Source organism: Sardina pilchardus, chromosome 5 (genome assembly GCF_963854185.1).
Source record: "Sardina pilchardus chromosome 5, fSarPil1.1, whole genome shotgun sequence".
NCBI lineage: Eukaryota > Metazoa > Chordata > Actinopteri > Clupeiformes > Clupeidae > Sardina > Sardina pilchardus.
In genome coordinates this window covers 2,187,023-2,206,814 of record NC_084998.1, presented here as the reverse complement: position 1 = coordinate 2,206,814, position 19,792 = coordinate 2,187,023, and the positions used below count along the sequence as shown (strand labels likewise).

The following is a 19,792-nucleotide window of genomic DNA, read 5'->3' as shown; positions in this document are numbered from 1 at the left end:
GCATTGTCCAAAATTATTCCTTAATTATAATCCTATCATAAAAATACGATGAATTGTCAAAAAATGGTGGCAAATAGTAAACTGTCTACACTCTAAAATATTAAGCATGAAGTCGAATGCAGTGGTGAATTATCTGAATAATGTAACATTGTTGTAAATTTTCACAATATGGTATCACTTTTTAGAGATCATAGATCGTATTAGATCGTATTTTACTATTATTTCATTTTATTTATTATTATTTTTTTAATAATAGACCATTCATTTACAATACATGTTGTAGACTATCCTATAGAGTTGATTTTGTATCATTATGTCATCAAAACCACTTTCTTTCGGATGGCTAGAGAGTTCCCATCCAGATGCAAAAGCTACAGCATTGTCATACAGAACATTCTTATTTCAGGTATATTAGGGAAAGGACAGCAGACATCCACACAGGATTGTCACAGTTCTTCTTCTCAGATGTAAGTACCTCAATTAAAATGCTATAATTTATGAAGAACACACACACGTACGCACACACACACACCTACACACACACACACACACACACACACACACACACACACACACACACACACACACACACACACACACACAGGGGCCCAAACTCACAGAGAATTCCAAAAGGCCGGTATTTCTAATAGTTTTGCTTTTGAAACTATAGCCCTTTGATTTGTTATAGGTTTGATGCATTTTGGTTAATAAAGCTTTCAGCTCAGCCTCTTTGCCTGAATGGCAAACTTTTTTTTCTGGTTTGAATTGCATTGAGCTCAATGAGAATGAAACCAGCTAATAGGCTAACTGAAATAAAACCATGCCAATCTCTTGGTATGGTGAAGGGTATAGTGTTGATGTGGGGTTATTTTAATAGCAAAGGCCACGGGGACTTATCAATGTGCATAGTGTCCTGGATACATGAAATAACTGGCATTTAAAAAATAAAACAAATCAGATTCTACTAGCCTCTGTGGGAATTTTAACACATAGGTTAACATAGGCATTCCAATACTTATGACCCCTGTATTTTAAGGAAAACACTTGTTTATTTACAATACATTATTCATTCACAAAGAAAATGTTCCTCATTTTTTTTTTTAATTTAAGGCATAAAGATTGATTTCCAAAAGATGATTTTATATTGTCAACTTTAGCATGTGTTCCAATACTTTTGGTGAAGTGACAGCTTAGTAAATTCCACGCAATATGGCAAAGCACAGCGTTCGCATTCTGCGCATACAAAAACTCGCTATTAGCGCTGTCTTAGTATATCTGGCCCTCAGACTACTAATATTATGATACAATTGTGAGACAATAACTAGCACATCTAGATATATCCATACAGTGCAGCTAAGACCTGACACCTGTCACTCAACTCGTCATCGTAGGGGAGGTTTTTGCCATCATTCCCGCATTATAATCATCAGCCAATCAAGGTGGTCACTTTAATGAAGCTTGTGCATGAATAATGACGTCAACCATAGCAACAGAGACTCACTTTTAGTTTAGGAGTTGTCATTTCTCCTTACTAAAAGTAGGTCTGAGAGGCTTTTTTTCTTCAGTAATTTTGTGTCAATGATTCCCGGGACACTGAAAGACCGGGGCACATGAAACTTGGTGGGCATGTAGCCCCACAAGGATAACACGGAACCAATGTTTTTAGTTTTTGATCCGTCTGATTTCTCAAAACATCATCACACTTGGCACAGTGTGAACAAAGACAAAACATGTTCTTGTTGTCATAGTGCCTCCTCCGATGGACCTAGAGTGCTCTGTGCAGTTTGCCCAAAGAAGGCGTTCAAGTCCTGTCTGACCTGCATGGCTTCCTTCTGTGAGACCCACGTGAGTCAGCACTACACTGCTCCAGCACTGCAGAGACACAGGCTGGTGGAGGCCACTGGAGACCTGGAGCAGAGACTGTGCCCACAGCACCACAGAGAGCTGGAGTTCTACTGCAGGACTGACCAGACCCCAGTGTGTGCGTTATGTGTTGCAAAACAACATGGTGGACATGAGATAGAAGAACAGGTAGACAATGATGTATACATTTTGAATATATATATACTGTATGTGACCCTCCACAGCAAAATCAGTCACATTGTTCAAATTTTCAAAATGATAGTTATTAAGTTTTCATGAAAGGGCATAATCAACTTTCAAAACGATACCTTTATCTAATGAATTGAACGTCATATTACTGAAATATAAACATTCAAAGGAGTTGAGTTCAACCTGTCACGCCAAGAGAGAAACGAAGAAATCTGCCTCTGACGTTGACTGTCGACTCAACACTCACGAACGCCTTGTAAGGTCGCAGCTGCTTTAAAACTTACGGTAGGCTACGTTGTATTAACAATGACACAGCACGCGGATAGCTTGGTGGTCGTCAATGAGTGCATTTACCGTAAATATTAGAGTAGAGCGGTAAAAACGAGACGCCTCTAACATTCTTTTGGAGTTGAATTTCTCACCTCAAGAAACTCACGTTTTGAGACTAGAAAAGGTGCGTTTTTTAGCTAAATGTATTCACGGCCGTACAATGTAGACCTCCCACTGTTTCAAAACACACCAAAAAAAATCAACGACTTTAGCACAAGTAACATAAATGGTAATTTTTCTCGGAAACGCCTGTTGCGACAAGCGACTGGTTTTGCCGGGGAGAGTCACATATACTGTATATATATTTTTTAATTAATTGTGTGACATGGATAACATATGATTGTATGTACTTTTATGAACAGGGTCATCAAAGGAAGAAATCTGGATTGGGTAAGCTTTGTAGTAACAACATTTGACCCCACTTACAGTACACATGTAGTTAGTTACACATGCCTGTCGAGCCTCGTTGCTCTATAATGTAGAAAGGGGCAGCAGCAGGGAATTGGTGTCCTAAGCGAGAGGCAAATATAGGTATATAAGTATTTTTTAAGTATACTCTTTTGATCCAGTGAGGGAAATTCAGCATCTGCATTTATCCCAATCCGTGAATTAGTGAACACACAGTGAGGTGAAGCACACACCCGGAGCAGTGAGCTGCCTGCTCAACAGCGGCATTCGGAGAGTAGTGAGGGGTTAGGGGTCACAAGGGCACTTCAGCCGTGGATGTGGGTATGGGAGAGCAGCGCTCAACCACTCCCCCCACCCACATTTTTTGCTCCAAGGCAAAGATTGTTCAGACGGAGCAAGATACTTAATCAGAATCCACTTCTGGGGTCAAAATCCCTCTTTATGCAGAGCAGAATTCCATTTAATCCCTCCACCCCATCTTGCTCTACCTTAACGATCTGGGGCAACGATCTGGCCACCGTGAATTGCTAAGTCATTGACTGCAAGGTAATTAATTATTCATGTGGATGTCAAGAAAACCACAAGGGGGGCTAAATCTGCCAAAAACAAACAGATTGATTCTTATTATAAGGTTGCACTGTAACTGGACTTCTGAAAGAACATCAGAGCATTTCTTGGACTGACCTAAGTAGCATACCTTGTGTGTTAACATCAACATTAACAAAGTAAAATGTTCTGTTTAACCATTATATCACCCCTTTAACAACCAGATTTCATTGATTGTTTTCCCCCAGATATCCCGGCCCCAAAACCAATTCAGTTCATTTCAGTGAAGACAGACTCTGTGTGTCTGTCCTGGGGGGCTCCTGAAGCACTGACTGAACGTCCCAAATTTAAAGTGACATGGAGAAGTGGAGAAGACCGGGGTGATGTCACCGTGGTTGGCCAGAAAGTTTATATTGACCAGCTCACTCCAGCACAGAAGTACACATTTACTGTGGCCACACTCCATGATGATGGCCGCCAGAGTTTATCTGTCTCTGCAACTGTATGCACAGGTACATTTTCTGTACTGTCTAAAAACGTAACAGTGATGACTCAGGCTCCCATTATTTTTGGAAAGATCTGTATATTAAGAGTTTTGGGCCTTTCGTTTGGCTGACCAGCCATGGAGAGAATACAGATTCGCCTAGTGTACTTTGATGTTCTATGACCTACCTTACAAATGCCTCCTCATTCACTTAAACAGGAAAATAGCTGACCAAAGTTACCGAGGTGGCTGCTGAGTGGGAGGATAGCCTAAAAGGACTTTGGGGTAAACAGTGATGATATTAAACTTAGGTTGTTCGGTTAAACTGAAAGAACAGCCTGAAAGTCTGTCTTTTCATACTGACACCATCAGTGCAGCCATTGGTGCTGGAGATATGAGCAGATGAAGAGGGGCCTTCTGTGAGACACATGGATTTAATGTCAGGGGATCTAAACTTGCATGTGGATAATCCAGAAAACAGTTAAGCCAAGGAAGTAATTGCACTACTGTCCTTCAACCTAACACAGCATTTAGGGGCCAACATACACCATATACCCTCAACGTTGTTTTCACAAAGGGTCTCAGGGCCAGATGTACTAACACAGCGCTAACAGCGAGTTTTTGTAAACGCAGAATGCGAACGCTGTGCTTGGCTATATTGCGTGGAATTTACTAAGCTGTCACTTCATTACGTTAACTGCGGTCATCCCCGCCCGTTCCCGTCCCCTCTACAACGCTAGTTGCGTGTGCAGAGCTGCTGAACCACAAGCGCAGTTGAATATAACAATATTAAAAAGAATCCAAGTTTAGCAATCATACATGATACAAAGAGATGTCAATGAGCAGCGACAGACAGAGTAGGCCTGTGGGGTGTCCTACGAAGCTCGATTAGTGGCTTAGCGAGGTATGTTGCGCTCAAAACCAGGGTATGCCGTCATACGAAAGTGGATTTGTTTTAGCGTCTCTATATCACCATGGTATCTTATGCTCGCAACCAAACCTGCTCGGGAGCGGGTTATGTGCTTAATTATAGCTCAAATCGTGAAATATCACCGCCCTCTGACCAATTCTAACCAATCCATTATCTTGAACAACGAAGTTATCTCACGTGTGCTAATCTGTCATACTTTGAACAGGTTCGGCCCCGCCTCTGCAAACATTTTGAATCTCGAAGGCGCTTTTAAGTATGTTGTGCGTGCAAATACAGTGAGGAGCACATGTATTTGATACCCTGCTAAAACAGGAATATAAAATCATCATTTGACAATTGATCTTAATGCCTTAACTCAAAAAATTAGTACAAATCAAACCGCCAAGGACACCAATTTTCTTTGTGATTGAAGAATGTATCGTAAATAGATAAATGTTTTCCTTAAATGCTAGGGGAAGGAAGTATTTGACCCCCTATGTAACCCTATGGGAATTTAACACATAGGGTTAACATAGGGGCAGGCAGATTTTTATTTTTAAAGGCCAGCTATTTCATGGATCTAGGATATTATGCATCCCGATAAATTTCCCTTGGCCTTTGAAATTAAAATAGCCCCACATCATCACATACCCTTCACCATAGCTAGAGATTGGCATGGTGCTTTTTCCAGTAGGCCTATTAGCCTGTTTGATTTGCATTGAGCTCAATGAGCATCAAACAGGCTAATAGGCCTACTGGAAAAAGCACCATGCCAATCTCTAGCTATGGTGAAAGGTATGTAATGATGTGGGGCTATCTTAATTCCAACGGCCAAGGGAACTTTATCAGGATGCATAATATCCTGAATCCATAAAATAGCTGGCCTTAAAAAATAAAAATCTGCCCGCCCCTATGTTAACCCTATGTGTTGAATTCCCATAGGGTTACATTGGGGGTCAAATACTTACTTCCCCCTAGCATTTAGGAAGAACATTTATTTATTTACGAAACATTCTTCCATCACAAAGAAAATTGGCGTACTTAGCGGTTTTATTTTTACTCAATTTTTGAATTAAGACATTAAGATCAATTGTCAAATGACGATTTTATATTCCTCTTTTTAGGCAACTTTAGCATGGTATCAAATACATTTTCTCCTCACTGTATGTCACTACTGTGGACATGCATGCCATACAATATCTGATGTCCATCGACTTTTTGATGTTATAGGTTAGACACTAAAAAAGACCACCCTAGATTTCGCTACCGCTCATAAATGCGGAAGTAATCGTTTTTAAACCTAGGCTGTCTTGTGCGTCTCCACGTTTCCCGATTGGACAAAATCACCCCAACCACGAGAACGCGCACAGATCTGAGCTGAAAGCCTAGTTTGACAAATTTATCACATACCTGCTGTCGTAGGATCACTTAACTTAATACCCGAGTCAAGGCTTTGTGCAGCCTCGATATGTCTAGATAACCTAGATTTGTCTAACTTGCTTCGTAGGACACCCCACTGGAAGTTCTACTAATCCACTTAAAAAAATACTTGTGAACTATTTCCCAGCTAACAATTTCTGGTTAGGAGAACGTTTTTAGAACGTTTTTTTTCCTGGTTAGGAAAACGTTGCCTGAAAGTTGCGAAAGTTGCCACAAGGTTCCCCAGGAAAGTTTTCTTGACGAAAATACAAATTTTTTTTTGGTTGTTTATTTTGGTTAGCAGAACGTTCTCGTGACACCCAGGCATGGCTCACTGCACACTCGCCGTCTGCGACGACAGTCTATCTGTAACCTGGGAGAGCGAACGTCTCTGATGACTAACGGCGGAGATCCACTAGTCACGTCAAGTATTCTCGCGTCGCGATTGTCAATTCATTTCTAATGGAGCGCGTCAGGACGTTAACGTCGCCAGCGCAAAGCATCTCGGGAAGGTAGCGCGGCTGTTTCACCTGCGCCGTCACGTCAAGAAGTTGGGCTCTGCTGAACTTTATGCAAATTAATCCGTTGGACGCACCGTCATTATCCAATGAAAGCAGAGATCTTCTGTTACTAGTTCTCGTCCAGTTCGCCACTTCTCTCGGGAATTCATTTTAAGCTCAAAATCGAAACTGAAGTAGATGGAGGACAAATTAATAATAGCTGTGTCAGGTTATCCAGCCCTTTACAACCCCTCCTTGTCAGCCTACTGATACACGGATCTACGAGAGGACTGTTGGAAGAAGGTGGCGGAGATTGTTGGAGAAAATGGTCGGTTGAATGCTTAAATGTTGACTTTGTAGTCATGCTGTTGTGGCTGGCTAGATAGCCAGCTAAATGTCACACACAGGCACTCGTTTTTTCAAAAAACAACACACCCCATACCGAAACTTCGGTCACGCCTACTCTGCGTCCGTTGGAGGGATGCGTTTGCGTTTGCCAAAAAAATCGCTAGACGCAGGACGTGACTAGTGGATCTGTACGGTAAGGCAATAACTACAGCATATATGACTCTTCACTTACCATTAGCTGCTTGCTGTACTGCGACGAATACGGCCCGTTAATTTGAGTAAGCGTCAGCTAAGTATTTAAATGCGGTTAGGTCTAATACTTTCTTGTCTACGGTGTCTTTTCCTATAATAAACGATTAGTCAGATCAAAACATAAGCAGAGCAGGCGCTAGCCTAACACACTGTTTCAACATTCAAAACTGGCTGTTTTTATTGCATCGTATGCCATTAAAAGTCCTCGGTTCAGAATTATGATGGATTTTGGTTTATTTTGTTTTAAATTGGGACTGGGAATTGTGGGATAGGCTGAGTGAACAGCACAGTAACATAGGCTATAACTTGGACTACGTGTTAATATAAAACAATTCTCCCCCGGGAACATTGTGCTGTTTAAGATGCAGTCTCAACGTTTGAGAAAGAATTCATTGGAGTCCTCATCATCATATTTTCATAACAAAAGCTTTAAAAACATGAATGCATTTCAGGTGCCACTCTAATCGATAATGGATTAATCCAACACTATTCGTCAGATTAGTTAGCATGAAATCGTTGTGTGCCTGCCTGGGAGTATGGCTAGCTAGCTCTTCCACCCGGTTTACCCTGTACAGTGTTTTTTAAAAGCCTGTTGGACTTAATGGAACAAGTGCATGGAGAACGATGTGAAGAATGTGATCGATACCATACAGCCAGTAGCCTACGTGAGTAACTTTATCTCTGTGTTATCCAAATGTCTTAAAGTTAGCGAGGTTGAGTCTGCTAACACACCAACACCCCAGAACTGGCTGTTTTTTTCACGGACCCGAGATGGAAGTTTAGCTTCTTCTCGCGCTGGCCCCTTTAGCTGACGGGCTGGCTCTGGTCGACCGAATATCAATCCAACAGAGGGGGGAAGAATAGAATAGGGCTATCCGTCGATTTTGCAAGAAATTATTCCGACTAAGGGTGCTTTCACACCAACATCGTTTGGTCCGCACCAAACGGTCCATTCGTACCAAAACCTCTTAGTTTGGTTCGTTTTCGTTGGTGTGAAAGCATTAATCGCACTCGGGTGCGCACCAAAACAAGCGGACCGAGACCTCCAAAAAGAGGAGGTCTCGGTCCGCTTGACTCCGCACCAAAAGTAGACCTCTGGTGCGGTCCCTCTGGTGAGAACGCGAACTGGGGTCCAAACCATAGACTGTAGGTCAAAATAGTGAGTCAAAATTGGCGCCAATTTCTACCGGGAGATAAACATTGAGAAAAAAATCAATCAGACTAATTTTGGTTCGTTTTCTGGTGTGAAAGCGGACCTCACTGGAGTCTATATGCTACATAATAACAATTTCACTGCCTGAAGCGGACCAAATAATCGAATTAGTGGTGTGAAAGCGCCCTAAGTTGCAGTGTGGCTGCTGGCCGTGTTCAATTGGAAACTCATAGAAACTCTGGGGCGATTTTCATCAACAATAATCAACCCCACGCACATAACCAGAGAATACCGATATGGTTATACAAATAAGATACCAAAAAACAACTAAGTAGCAACCTTGTGTGAAAAGAGAAATGCAACCAGAATATAACGTTTTTTTCTTTAGTTGTAATAACGTTCGGGGAACTTTGATAACCTGGAGCTAACGTTCTCTCCAGGGTATTAGAAGGTTACTGATAAACTAACCACAGGAGAACCAACGGCTAACGTTATTTGCTTGCTGGGATTCAACCAGAATATAACGTTTTTTTCTTTAGTTGTAAAAACGTTAGGGGAACATTATTTGTTTTGACAACCTGGAGATAACGTTCTCTAAACGTTATTAGTAGGTTGCTGAAAAACGAACCATAGGGGAACAAAAAGCTAACGTTACTGAAAGTTAGTAGAACGTTATTTGCTTGCTGGGTTACTGCAGGTAGACTATAAGGATATGACTTACAGTAATGCCTGTCTAACAGATTGGGAAGTGTAGGCTATGTCGTGAAAGAGAAAATACGATTTTAGAGAGGCAAACAAAAGTTAAGGTTGCTTTTGACATAGTATAATGAAGAAAACTGATGCTCTGAATATTGATTCAGCTGACTCTAAACGTTTTTCTAATAGACGCATTTAACCGCAATTTGGATTACACCTGCTTTCAGAAGGCGGAAGTTTTTCAACGCAAAGTAGACGTGTACTGTTTTCATACATAAGGCGGAATACTTAATCAATCGCTATTAGCACCTCTCCTCCCCTGTACTTGCGCGTTACACCCATTTTCAGCTGATCCGCCCAGGAATTAATATGCATGAAGGCCCGATCACATTGTAGACGGCATGCGCTGCGCTCACCGCTAGGTTGCTCTTGGTTGAGATAACGTTGTACGATTTTTGTTGCTGTTACCGCTCCTATTTCTATGGTTACTGCTGGGCTCCGCGCAAAAGACCATTCACTTACAGCGCGCCGCGGTCAAAGTTCAATTATTTCAACTTTGACCGCGGTACGCGCAACAGCGGCAAAATGCCGCCGGCGCTGCGCTTAGCGGCAGAGCCGCTTTTGCGCTCTCAACCCATTGAAATGAATGGGTTTCATAGCGCATGCCGCCTGTAATCTGATCGGGCCTTGACACGGAAAAGCGCAAATAGCCATTCTCAGCTCCCACGGCATGCAGTCTGCGCGTTTCTCTCATTGCGGCGTGTTTGTACATACCATCCCCATGTTTATACGCGCACGTTACGCCTGAAATGGGCGCAAAACGTTAGTACATCTGACCCACAATGTCTCTACAACAGTAAAAGAGCTAACCTTAAAGGAACACTTCACCATTTTTTCATATTAAACTACGTTATTCCCTTAACTAAGACGAGTTGATACATACCTCTCACGTTTCAATGAGTGCACTCACTGGCTCTGGCGCGCAGGGCAACTTTGATAGCACTTAGCTAGCCCAATGCATTCATTAGGATCCAAACAGAGATGAAGCTAGAAGCGACCAAACACCTCCATGTTTTCCCTATTAAAATACAGTTGTAACACGAGTAGTTACACGACCAAGTATGGTGAGACAAAATAAAACGTGATGCATTTCTAAGCAGGTAAGAGGGATAACTATATTGTGTGGCGCAGTAATATCTTCACTCTTGCACTTTCAGTTTCACTTTGGAGTGAGGATATTACTGCGCAGAGTCTAAGTGCTCCCAATGTTATTCCGCCACACAAATAAGAAAATGCCTCCATTCCACTATTTACACCCGGGTGCAAATAATCACTCCGATAAAATATTTACTTTGAAAAATTAGGTCAGTATTTAAATGTGTGTTGTCAAAAACATTTGTCAAGATACACATAGACTCAAGTCAACAGGATCCGTTCTCAGTATCACAGTTTTATTTTCAGAATTCACAAGGGCATAAAGTCTCAGAATTAGAGTCCCGGTCTCAGAGTCCCGGTCAAACTATCAGAAGATCAATCCAATTGAACAGGAACAGAAACACCTTAAAAGGAAATCCAAGGAGAGTCCTTAACTTGGGTTCAAAAGTACAGCGGATACAGACTTGTTGTGGCCTACTTTCGGTGATATAGCTTGTTATGCTGACACATTTGATGGCTTAGGATAGCCAAGTGTGGAGAGAATTACTTTTGCTTTGGAAAGTGCAACTGTCATAAATTATTTTACAAATAGCAAGTTTTGTAAAGAATGTATTTGTAGTATGATGCATTCTCTCTGCAAAATAAAGTCTGTTATACTTAAATTGTCATAGTTTAGTGATTAGTAATAATATTACTATTTTTTAGTATTGTGGATCATAAACTTGCTTGTTTAATGATAAAAGGTGTGTCTGTTCAAAGAAAATGAAGTACTGTAGGCCACATGGTGTTACAACTAAAATTGCAGAGGTGTCAGAAGTAAAAGTACAAAGTAAAAACAGTACAGGTGATTTCACTAATGAGCTGCTCCACCTGGCTTAAATGTTTTGCTAATTAGAATCAGCTAATTAAGTGAGTGGTTGGAACAAAAATGTGAGCTGGACTTTAGCCCCCCCCCCCCCCACACACACACACACACACACACACACACACACTCACTCACACACACACACTCAACCTGTCAGCTACAGCAGTTAGGGATTGTGGGTAAATTTTACTGTCTTTTTAATGTTAATAATGCTTTTTTTGTGTGTCTCTGCACTCTTTATTGTGGATTTTTTGGATGTGTATGACATCTATGTTCTATAGAACAACTGATGAGTATAAGGGATTTTCAGAGCATTGTCAGGATAACCATTGATGAGAAGACCATTGTTAAAATATATGGACATTTTAGAGAATACACATAGTTCCCCAAAGGTGCAATGTGAAATTGACTACTTTCTCAATTTACATTCATCTGCTCCCTTTGGGGTGTCACAAAGTTGAGCACTCAGTGCTTGCTTACAATGGCTGGGTCTCCCAGATTCGTTAAGAAGCTCTTAAGTGCTAAGAGCTTCTTAGAAGCATTCTAAAGCTCCTAAGAAGTTTATAGCACTTAAGAGCTTTTTAATGAATCTGGGAAACCCAGACATTATCTGCAGAAGCACTTGGGCCCTATGCCCGACAGTTATTCTGGGCCTCCCAATAATATGTACTTTACAGTATGTCAGGGAAGGGGCTTAGGCCCCCTGTCAGTGCTGCATGCTTGCAATTGGATGGATTTCGGTATTGAAATATTGAACCAATTGATCTTCCGTTAGTCAGGAGTTTAACACGGTTTTAAACTCCAACTCTAGTTTAAACCATGTTTACCTCCAAACTAGTGAAAGTGCAATAGCCCTGTTCAGTCTGAAAGTGCTGATTGAGTTGGCAACAAGATCAAATACATAGAATCTTGGCACGGGATTAAGATGTTGTAGATGGTCATCTACTTGATGGTTTATGGCACAAATAAACATTTTCATGACAACATGACAACAACAGTATAGCCTTTAGTGTAACTTTCACTTAGTTGCATTTTATTTCAAGATTAAATTTCAGTGGCCTAGGGTTACATGTAATATCTTAAAGAATAAGTTGACTTGGGCTGTGGCATTATGGGAACAAACTTCAGCTAATTTTTATTGTTGTTTAGACTTGTTTTTGTAAGTAGCACCAACTAAAGTCAGTCAGTCGATTTCTTTTTACTTTGTGTTAACTCATACTACTCAATTGTAAAAGTTTGTAAGACGAAATCACAAAAAAAAGTTTAGATAACTGTTTGTTTCTCATTTACCACGTCTTTCTGATTTTTTTGAGTTAGGCTATATATTCTGAGGTGTAAAAGTGCAGCTCACATTTTTGTTCCAACCATTTACTTAATTAGCTGATTCTAATTAGCAAAACATTTAAGCCAGGTGGAGCAGCTCATTAGTGAAATCACCTGTACTGTTTTTACTTTGTACTTTTACTTCTGACACCTCTGTAAAATTGTTTATATTTCAGATGTCCCTGCCCCTGAAAATTTGTCATTGAAGCCTGATGGTAAATCAGTGTCGGTGAATTGGAGCAAACCAGCAGGAGTTAATAAGGTGTCATACCTGCTTACCCTCAGCAGTGGTGGGAAATGTCTGATGACCAAATCTACCAAATCTCGTCATTACACCTTTTCTGACTTGGAGATGGGGAGAGAATATTCCATCAGTGTTGCTGTCCAGACAAATGGGGGTCAGAGCAAGCCCATCTCCAAGACCATCGCCATAGGTAGGAATCCCAGCCTGAGGTTCACTTCTGTAAAAATTAAGGACTCAGTATTGAGGACTCAGCAGCTAAGTTACATGTTGATATTTAAAACCAACACGGACATATGTTTAGGTTAGGTAGTAAGAATGTTTAGGTTTCTGACTGTAACTGAACACCTAAGCAAAATGCTAATAAAGCATGAAGCAAAGGTGTATTGGTGTGGGGAGTATTTGCTGCAGCTGCTATCCCATTTTAATTAATCTAGAATTGTAATTGCGGAGCAAAGGTTGCATGGGCAAGACGTTTAGGTCCTGTACGTGTCATTAGAATTAGAGGCGTAAGGTTGCTCGTGACCAGGCAGCAATGTATAACCAGATTTTTAGAATAAAGGTGTGTGAGACAGTAGGCAGTGGAACCAATCAATGAGGCAATGGGCTCAGTCCTTCGACTTACATGTATTAAATAGAAATAAATACAATTTAAATAGCACTCAATTCATACTCCGCATTCTTAAAGACACTAGCTAGCTCAATGCAACAAACAGTCAGCAGTACCACCACCAGCCACCAGGAGCAGCAGATTTCCCACAATGCACTCCCACTCGGAGTATAACTTGTGCTCGTTGTATGTAATGCCCGGGATGACAGAGCTGTTGCTTCTGCTGTGCTGTGCTGTGCTGTGCTGATGCTGATGCTGCCGCCCCTGCTATGCTTCCAACCCTGATGAGCACCTCCGGCTTAGCGGCTCTCTGTCTTGGTTTCTCTTGTGAGCCTGTTCGTCCTGTAAATATATAGTTCCAAAGCATAGTCACACACATAGTCACACACATGTACCCAATCAGTTAGGCAGTCCCACTCTGATTGGCTAGTTAGTCATGAGTCCTTCAGTTCAGTATGGTCGATTGATTGACCTGTGGAGGGTTTCAGTATAAGCAAATACATTGCACACATGGAACAATAACTGTACAGGAAATCAAATAAGTGCATCAATCATCATTCAACAAACAAAAATGAAAACGGTGCTGTATTATCATTTCATGTCAATAGTATTATTTGTATGTTTCATATGGTATGGTTTATTAATATGCTAAACTTCATAAATTCATCAAAACCACTTTCTTTTCAATGACGAGAGAGCTTCCATACAAAAACAGTTTTATACAAAACATTTCTATTTCTGTTATTTTAGGGAAAGGACAGCTGTCTCCATTTCAAATGTAAGTATATAATGTAATATACATACAGTCCCCTCCAAAAGTATTGGAACACATGCTAAAGTTAACAATATAAAATCTTTTGGAATTGATCTTAATGCCTTAAATGAAAAAATTAAGAAATAGTCAACCTTTAAGAACATAATTTTTCTTTGTGAATGAATAATGTCTTGTAAATAAATAAATGTTTTCCGTAAAATGCAGGTGTCTATGTTAACCCTATGTGTTAACATTCCCATAGAGGCTAGCAGAATTTTATTTGTTTTATTTTTTAAATGCCAGTTATTTCATGGATCCAGGACACTATGCACCCTGATAAAGTCCCCTTGATCTTCACATATTTCTTCCAGAGACCCTTTCCCTAGAGGAAACCTGACTGGTAAACAGCAGCTAATAGAAAAAGGCCCTCCAGATTGTTACCTGCTTCCAACGGAGAAAGGCAACATTGATGAGGAGGGAAAAGTCAGAAGATGGACTTTTGGAAAAAGAGACGCAAGCAAAGCTGTTAAAAACATCCTTGTAGTTGGGGAAACAGGAACAGGGAAAACTACACTCATTAACACCATAGTCAACTACATATTAGGGGTCAAAAGAGGGGATGGGGTCTGGTTTCAGATCACAGAGGAGGACAAACAGAAGTCTCAGGCCAAATCTCAAACGACTGCTATCACAGTTTATGAGGTGTTTGTGGAAACAAGCTCTTTAGCTCTGAGAATCATTGACACTCCAGGTTATGGATCTACTGATGGGATCGAGGATGATCAGAAAATGCCAGAGAAATTGCATGAGTTGTTCAGATCTGAAGATGGCATTCGTGAAATTAATTCTGTATGTCTGGTGGTGAAAACAGGCTGTAATCGGCTAACAGAGTTTCAGCTGTATATCTTTGATGCCATTCTTTCCCTATTTGGTGAAGACATTAAAGAGAACATAGTGGTGATGATCACACATTCAGATGGAATGTCTAATGACGTTTTCACAGCCCTGGATGAAGCTAGAGTTCCTTATGCTAAATATGCCAATGGGGAACCACTTCATTTCATATTCAACAACCGGCAATCAAAGGGCTACAAGGGTGAAGATGAAGACATGTTTCAGAAGGCATGGGACTTCAGTTACAACAATATGGAGAAGTTTTTAGTTTTTCTGAGTGATGTTGAGGTGAAAGAGCTTAATTTGACAGAGGAAGTGCTGCGAGAGCGCAAGAGGCTGGAAGCCATTGTCTCCAACCTACAAGATGCCATCAAGATGGAGGAGCTGAAACAGAATGAGCTCAAGCAGACCCAAAGAGCCCTGGAGGAAAACAAAGAGAAATGTGAGAACAATGAAGACTTCACCTACGAAGTTGATGAGCCTTACAAAGACAAGTCCCCACTACAGTTGCCATGGTGGAAATTTACAACAAAAGCAACGTGCTGCACCATCTGTAAGGAGAACTGCCACTATCCAGGCTGCTGGTGGGTTAAAGACCCCTCCAAGTGTAGCGTCATGAAAGATGGCCGCTGTACTGTGTGTACAAACAAGTGCCCTGCCTCTGATCATGTCAGACGTAACATGATCTATGTTCCAAAAACCAGAAAGGTGAAGAAAGTTGCCCATGATTTGATAAAACAAAAGCACATAGATGTTCAGAAAGCACTCGAAAAAGATCTAAATGATTCTAAAATGAAAAGCTCCAAATTACTGGAGGAGGCCTATGAGTGTATTGTCCAACTGGAAGAGATTGCCCTGAAGAAGGACTCCAGGTTCATAGGTCTTCATTTAGACTTCCTGATGGAAAAGATGAAGGAGACAGGAGATCAGGAAAAAGTTCAGAAACTGGAGCATTTCAATGAGCTGTTTCAACCAGACACAAGCAGAGGAGTTAGCCACCCAGCAGATGCAGGTAGGAAAATAAATATTTTCTTGACCAATACAAGACTTGTTATTTACAGTTTTTTTCAATTGTTTACACACAGTTTTGAAATTTGAATATTTTTTATCAAAATATAAGCACAGTTATCCAATTGCCACACTCAATTTGCATAATTCCTAGATTGTTTACAAAATGACACACTTCAGTCAAAACATACATGCTTCAGTCAAAACATATACACATATTTATAAAAAATGCTATTAGTTTACGTTTAACTAACACAGTCCTCATTGATCAGACACTATTGCAGCCAGTTTCACACTGCTTGAAAGTTTAAACCCCCCCCCCCCCCCCCCCCCCCTAATTTTAGGAAATAGCATATGCTAGATTTTTGGCTAGACATTGTTATGCAAGGGATAATTTAGATGTCAAAAAATAGTCACAAACCCACAACATTCTTCATGATTAGTTCGATATAGGGAAAATGTACGCACACTGTAGGTCTATAAACTTGTACTTGCACAATACTGATGCTGCAGACTGAACATTTCAAGTATTTCTTTCAATACTTACAGTATTTCTTACCATTATCAGTAAATAAATGTGTCACACTGCTGTTGCATGTCTGTCTGTATTTCTTTTGCTTGACCTGTAGAGCAAGGTGCTAACATGGTCCAGATCATGAATCTAAAATTGCAATCTACACCGTGCTGACGAGGACAAGGTCATATTAGGTACACTGTAAAAATTAGAACTTGCCTTTTGTCCTGCAAACTAAGGTTTGTAAGTAAATATAACTAAAAAAATCAGGAAGACATGGTAAACTAGAAAAAAACAATTGATCTAACTTTTTTTGTAATTGCATCTTGCAAACTTGCAAAATTAAGTTGACTCAACTTAAATATTTAATTATATGTATCAGTGCAGTCTTCCCTGAAGTTATTTCAACTTATGAAATAAGCAAATGTATGTCTACTCAGTTTCATGAGTTAACACAACATAAAAAAAAGAAGTCCAAGTTGTCCAAGTTATTTGTTTTTCACTGGGTTTTTAAGTTGGTTCAACTTGAAATATAAAAGTCAACTGATTTCACTAACTTTTCAAGTTGACAGTGAAGAACTAAACTAATCAAGTTAACTTAAAATTGTAAGTTATGGTCCTAACTAAAAAAAATGTTAGTTAGTTTAACTCAAATTTTCAAGGCAACCGGCTGCCTTGAATTTTTGAGTTGAAGGCATTGACTTATCTTTTTAAGAACTACAATGTTTTTCAAGTTCTGCCAACTAAGTATTTTTAATTCAAGTTACCGGAATTTTCAAGTCTGTAAAACTTACTATTTTGAGTTCAGATACCATCCCCTTAGGAATTATGGGCAAATGTTATTTTCTTGTTTATAATGTCTATTTTTTCTCATTACTGTTTATTGTGGCTTTTTTGGATGTGTATAACACAAATCAACTATTGAACAAAATGACTATGTGACAGATTTTCAGAGTTTTGTCAGGGTTACCATTGAGGAGAAGACCATTATCAAAATATAATCTCATTTTAGAAAGTAGACATATATTAATTGGAGTGCAATGCGAAATTGACTGCTTTCTCAATTTGCATTAATCTGGCTCCTTCACGGCATCACAAAGTCGGCCACTCAATGCTTTCTTGCATTATGTGTCTGCAGGTATGCTGCTAGAGAATGTATGCCCTATGACGGACAGACATTCTGGGTTCCTCCAATAATACTGTATATAGTGTTATTGGGGGCAAGGCTCTCTGAGGGCCCTCTGTCATTTCTGGGCCCTTGGAATCTTCCTAAACACCCACCCACTGGTGTTCCTGTATTCTTCCTGGGGTGGATTTCATTTTCTCCTTGTAGCATTCTCTCTCTCTCTCCTTGTAGGGTTTTCTCCTTGTGTAGTTCTTAACCCTAACAAATTTATCATGAATTAATGTAAAAGCAGCAACTGCACTAGTTGCAATCAGGAAGTTCATAGTCACAATGATACCACTAAGAATGTGAATATCTGTTTGTGCCGCTAGCATATTCATTACTCTAAGTACTATGCACAGGATTAAGTCATTGTGGATGGTCATCTACATGATGGTTTGTAGCAACAACAAACAATTACATGACAACATGACCAAAACAGTATGGCCTTTAGTGTCACAGTTACTTAGTTTTAGCTTTGCTTAGAATCTTATTTCAAGATTACATTTCAGTTGGAAACTATTTGTGATTTCTTTCAGAATATGTTGACTGGTGCTGTTGCATTCTGGGAACAAACACGTTATTAGGGGATGGTAATCTGAACTCAAAATAGTAAGTTTTTACAAACTTTCCAGTAAATTTCCAGTAACTTGAATTAAAAAAAATCAGTTGGCAGAACTTGAAAAACTTAGCTTACACAACTTAATAATTGTAGTTCTTCAAAACGTGCTAAGTTTAAGTTGATTGAACTCAAAAATTCTAGGCAGCCGGTTGCCTTGAAAATTTGAGTTGAACGAACTTTTTTTTTTTACAGTGTAAGTTGTTTAAACTGTTCTTGCTCATGAAGAACACTGGTCATCATCTGCCTCCCTTCCAGCAAGCACAAACGTGAAGGTTTTGAACATAGCCACGGTTCTCTGAAGGAGAACACGTAGTGTTGACCAATGGTATTACACTACTCAATCACATGATGTCCTGCTAAGGTTCTATTTGTGCGACTGGCGTGGTCAGTTCTGAAGCGATGTCACGTGCCTTAAGACTAGATGGACATGAAGGGTTAACGCCTCCTGTTCTCCTCCAGAGAACCGTTGTTATGTTCACAACCTTTACGTTCTCAATCAGTTGAACTACTCCGCGTTAACCAATGGGAATACAATCTTACCTTAACCAGCTAGGCTGTCAGAAGTGCTCTTGAATGAAAACATATGCACCGTGTGCTGTCCGCTCTTCCATACAAACATCTTTGGCCATTGCTGTGAAAAATAAACAGCCCCCAACGGGAACGCCCAGTGCGCCCGGGGGCTGTCGGTGAATAAGAACACAGTCCCAGTTCACCCGTCCCTGCCTGTGTGTGTGAGGTCAATCCTGGTTTCACCCAGGTAGCTGTAGCATGTCAGGGACAAATGTGCCCTGGCCAGAGTCCCCTCTGTAGTCCAACTGGGCTCTCCTTCGCGCCGCACCTTTGAGGCTGCGTAACTGAGGGCCTACCTGGAGAAAGGGAGCTCGCTCCGCAAGACTGAGCAGCTGTTTATCTGCTGTGGTGCGCAGGCATGGGGGAGTCCCCTCTGAGCAGAGGCTCTCCCTCTCCAGCGGAGTGTGGGGCAGCGGGAGCGTGCCACCGGCTGAACTCAGAGCATAGTGGCAAGCTCTCGCTTTAGGCCCTCAGGGCCCTGACCCCACATACTATAAGCTCACGAGCATAATGCTCAATGTCCATCTGACCGATCGCCCCCACACACTGCTCCTCAGGGAGGCATCCGTAGTCACTAAATGCCTGGGCTATACCCTCCAGTGTGTGAACAGTTCTTTCAAATATTTTGGATTTTTAATGTTTGCACTTTTATATAATATACTGTATATTCTGCTCTGATGAACATACCACTCTTTGTAGGGCACTGTAGTCACTGGCCGTACAGTTTCCATCACAGCAACACTCTCCACTGAAGTCTAATGCATTTCTCATTTATTTCTTTATAGTGTAATGCCATCTCAAGTAATCCAGCTGTGTAGGTGCTCAGTGGAGATTGTGTGCCACTATTCCAAGTTGATAAAAGCAGCATAACAGACCTTTCCAGCTCCTCGTTCCTCATGGAGACAAACAGGAATTTGCTAACTGTCTTGGTTTTTATTGGTTTTGTCTTTAACTCTTTGTATGTCCATACAGA

At 40.6% G+C, this 19,792-nt stretch overlaps 1 protein-coding gene across 1 annotated transcript; it reads left to right on the top strand.

The window, feature by feature from the left end:
- The first annotated feature begins 1,821 nt into the window (after positions 1–1,821).
- LOC134079727 (uncharacterized) lies at positions 1,822–17,844 on the top strand. The gene is made up of 3 exons (XM_062535805.1): positions 1,822–1,979; positions 14,418–15,524; positions 17,838–17,844. Exons 1-3 carry the CDS (start codon positions 1,822–1,824, stop codon positions 17,842–17,844), a joined length of 1,272 nt encoding a protein of 423 aa, XP_062391789.1.
- Positions 17,845–19,792: the final 1,948 nt, after the last annotated feature.

Excerpts from the sequence above, each read along its gene's own strand:
- LOC134079727 (XM_062535805.1), top strand. The coding sequence starts at position 1,822 with ATGGCTTCCTTCTGTGAGACCCACGTGAGTCAGCACTACACTGCTCCA. Across the intron at positions 1,980-14,417 it reads AGGACTGACCAGACCCCAGT|AGACCCTTTCCCTAGAGGAA; the intron begins GTGTGCGTTATG and ends TATTTCTTCCAG.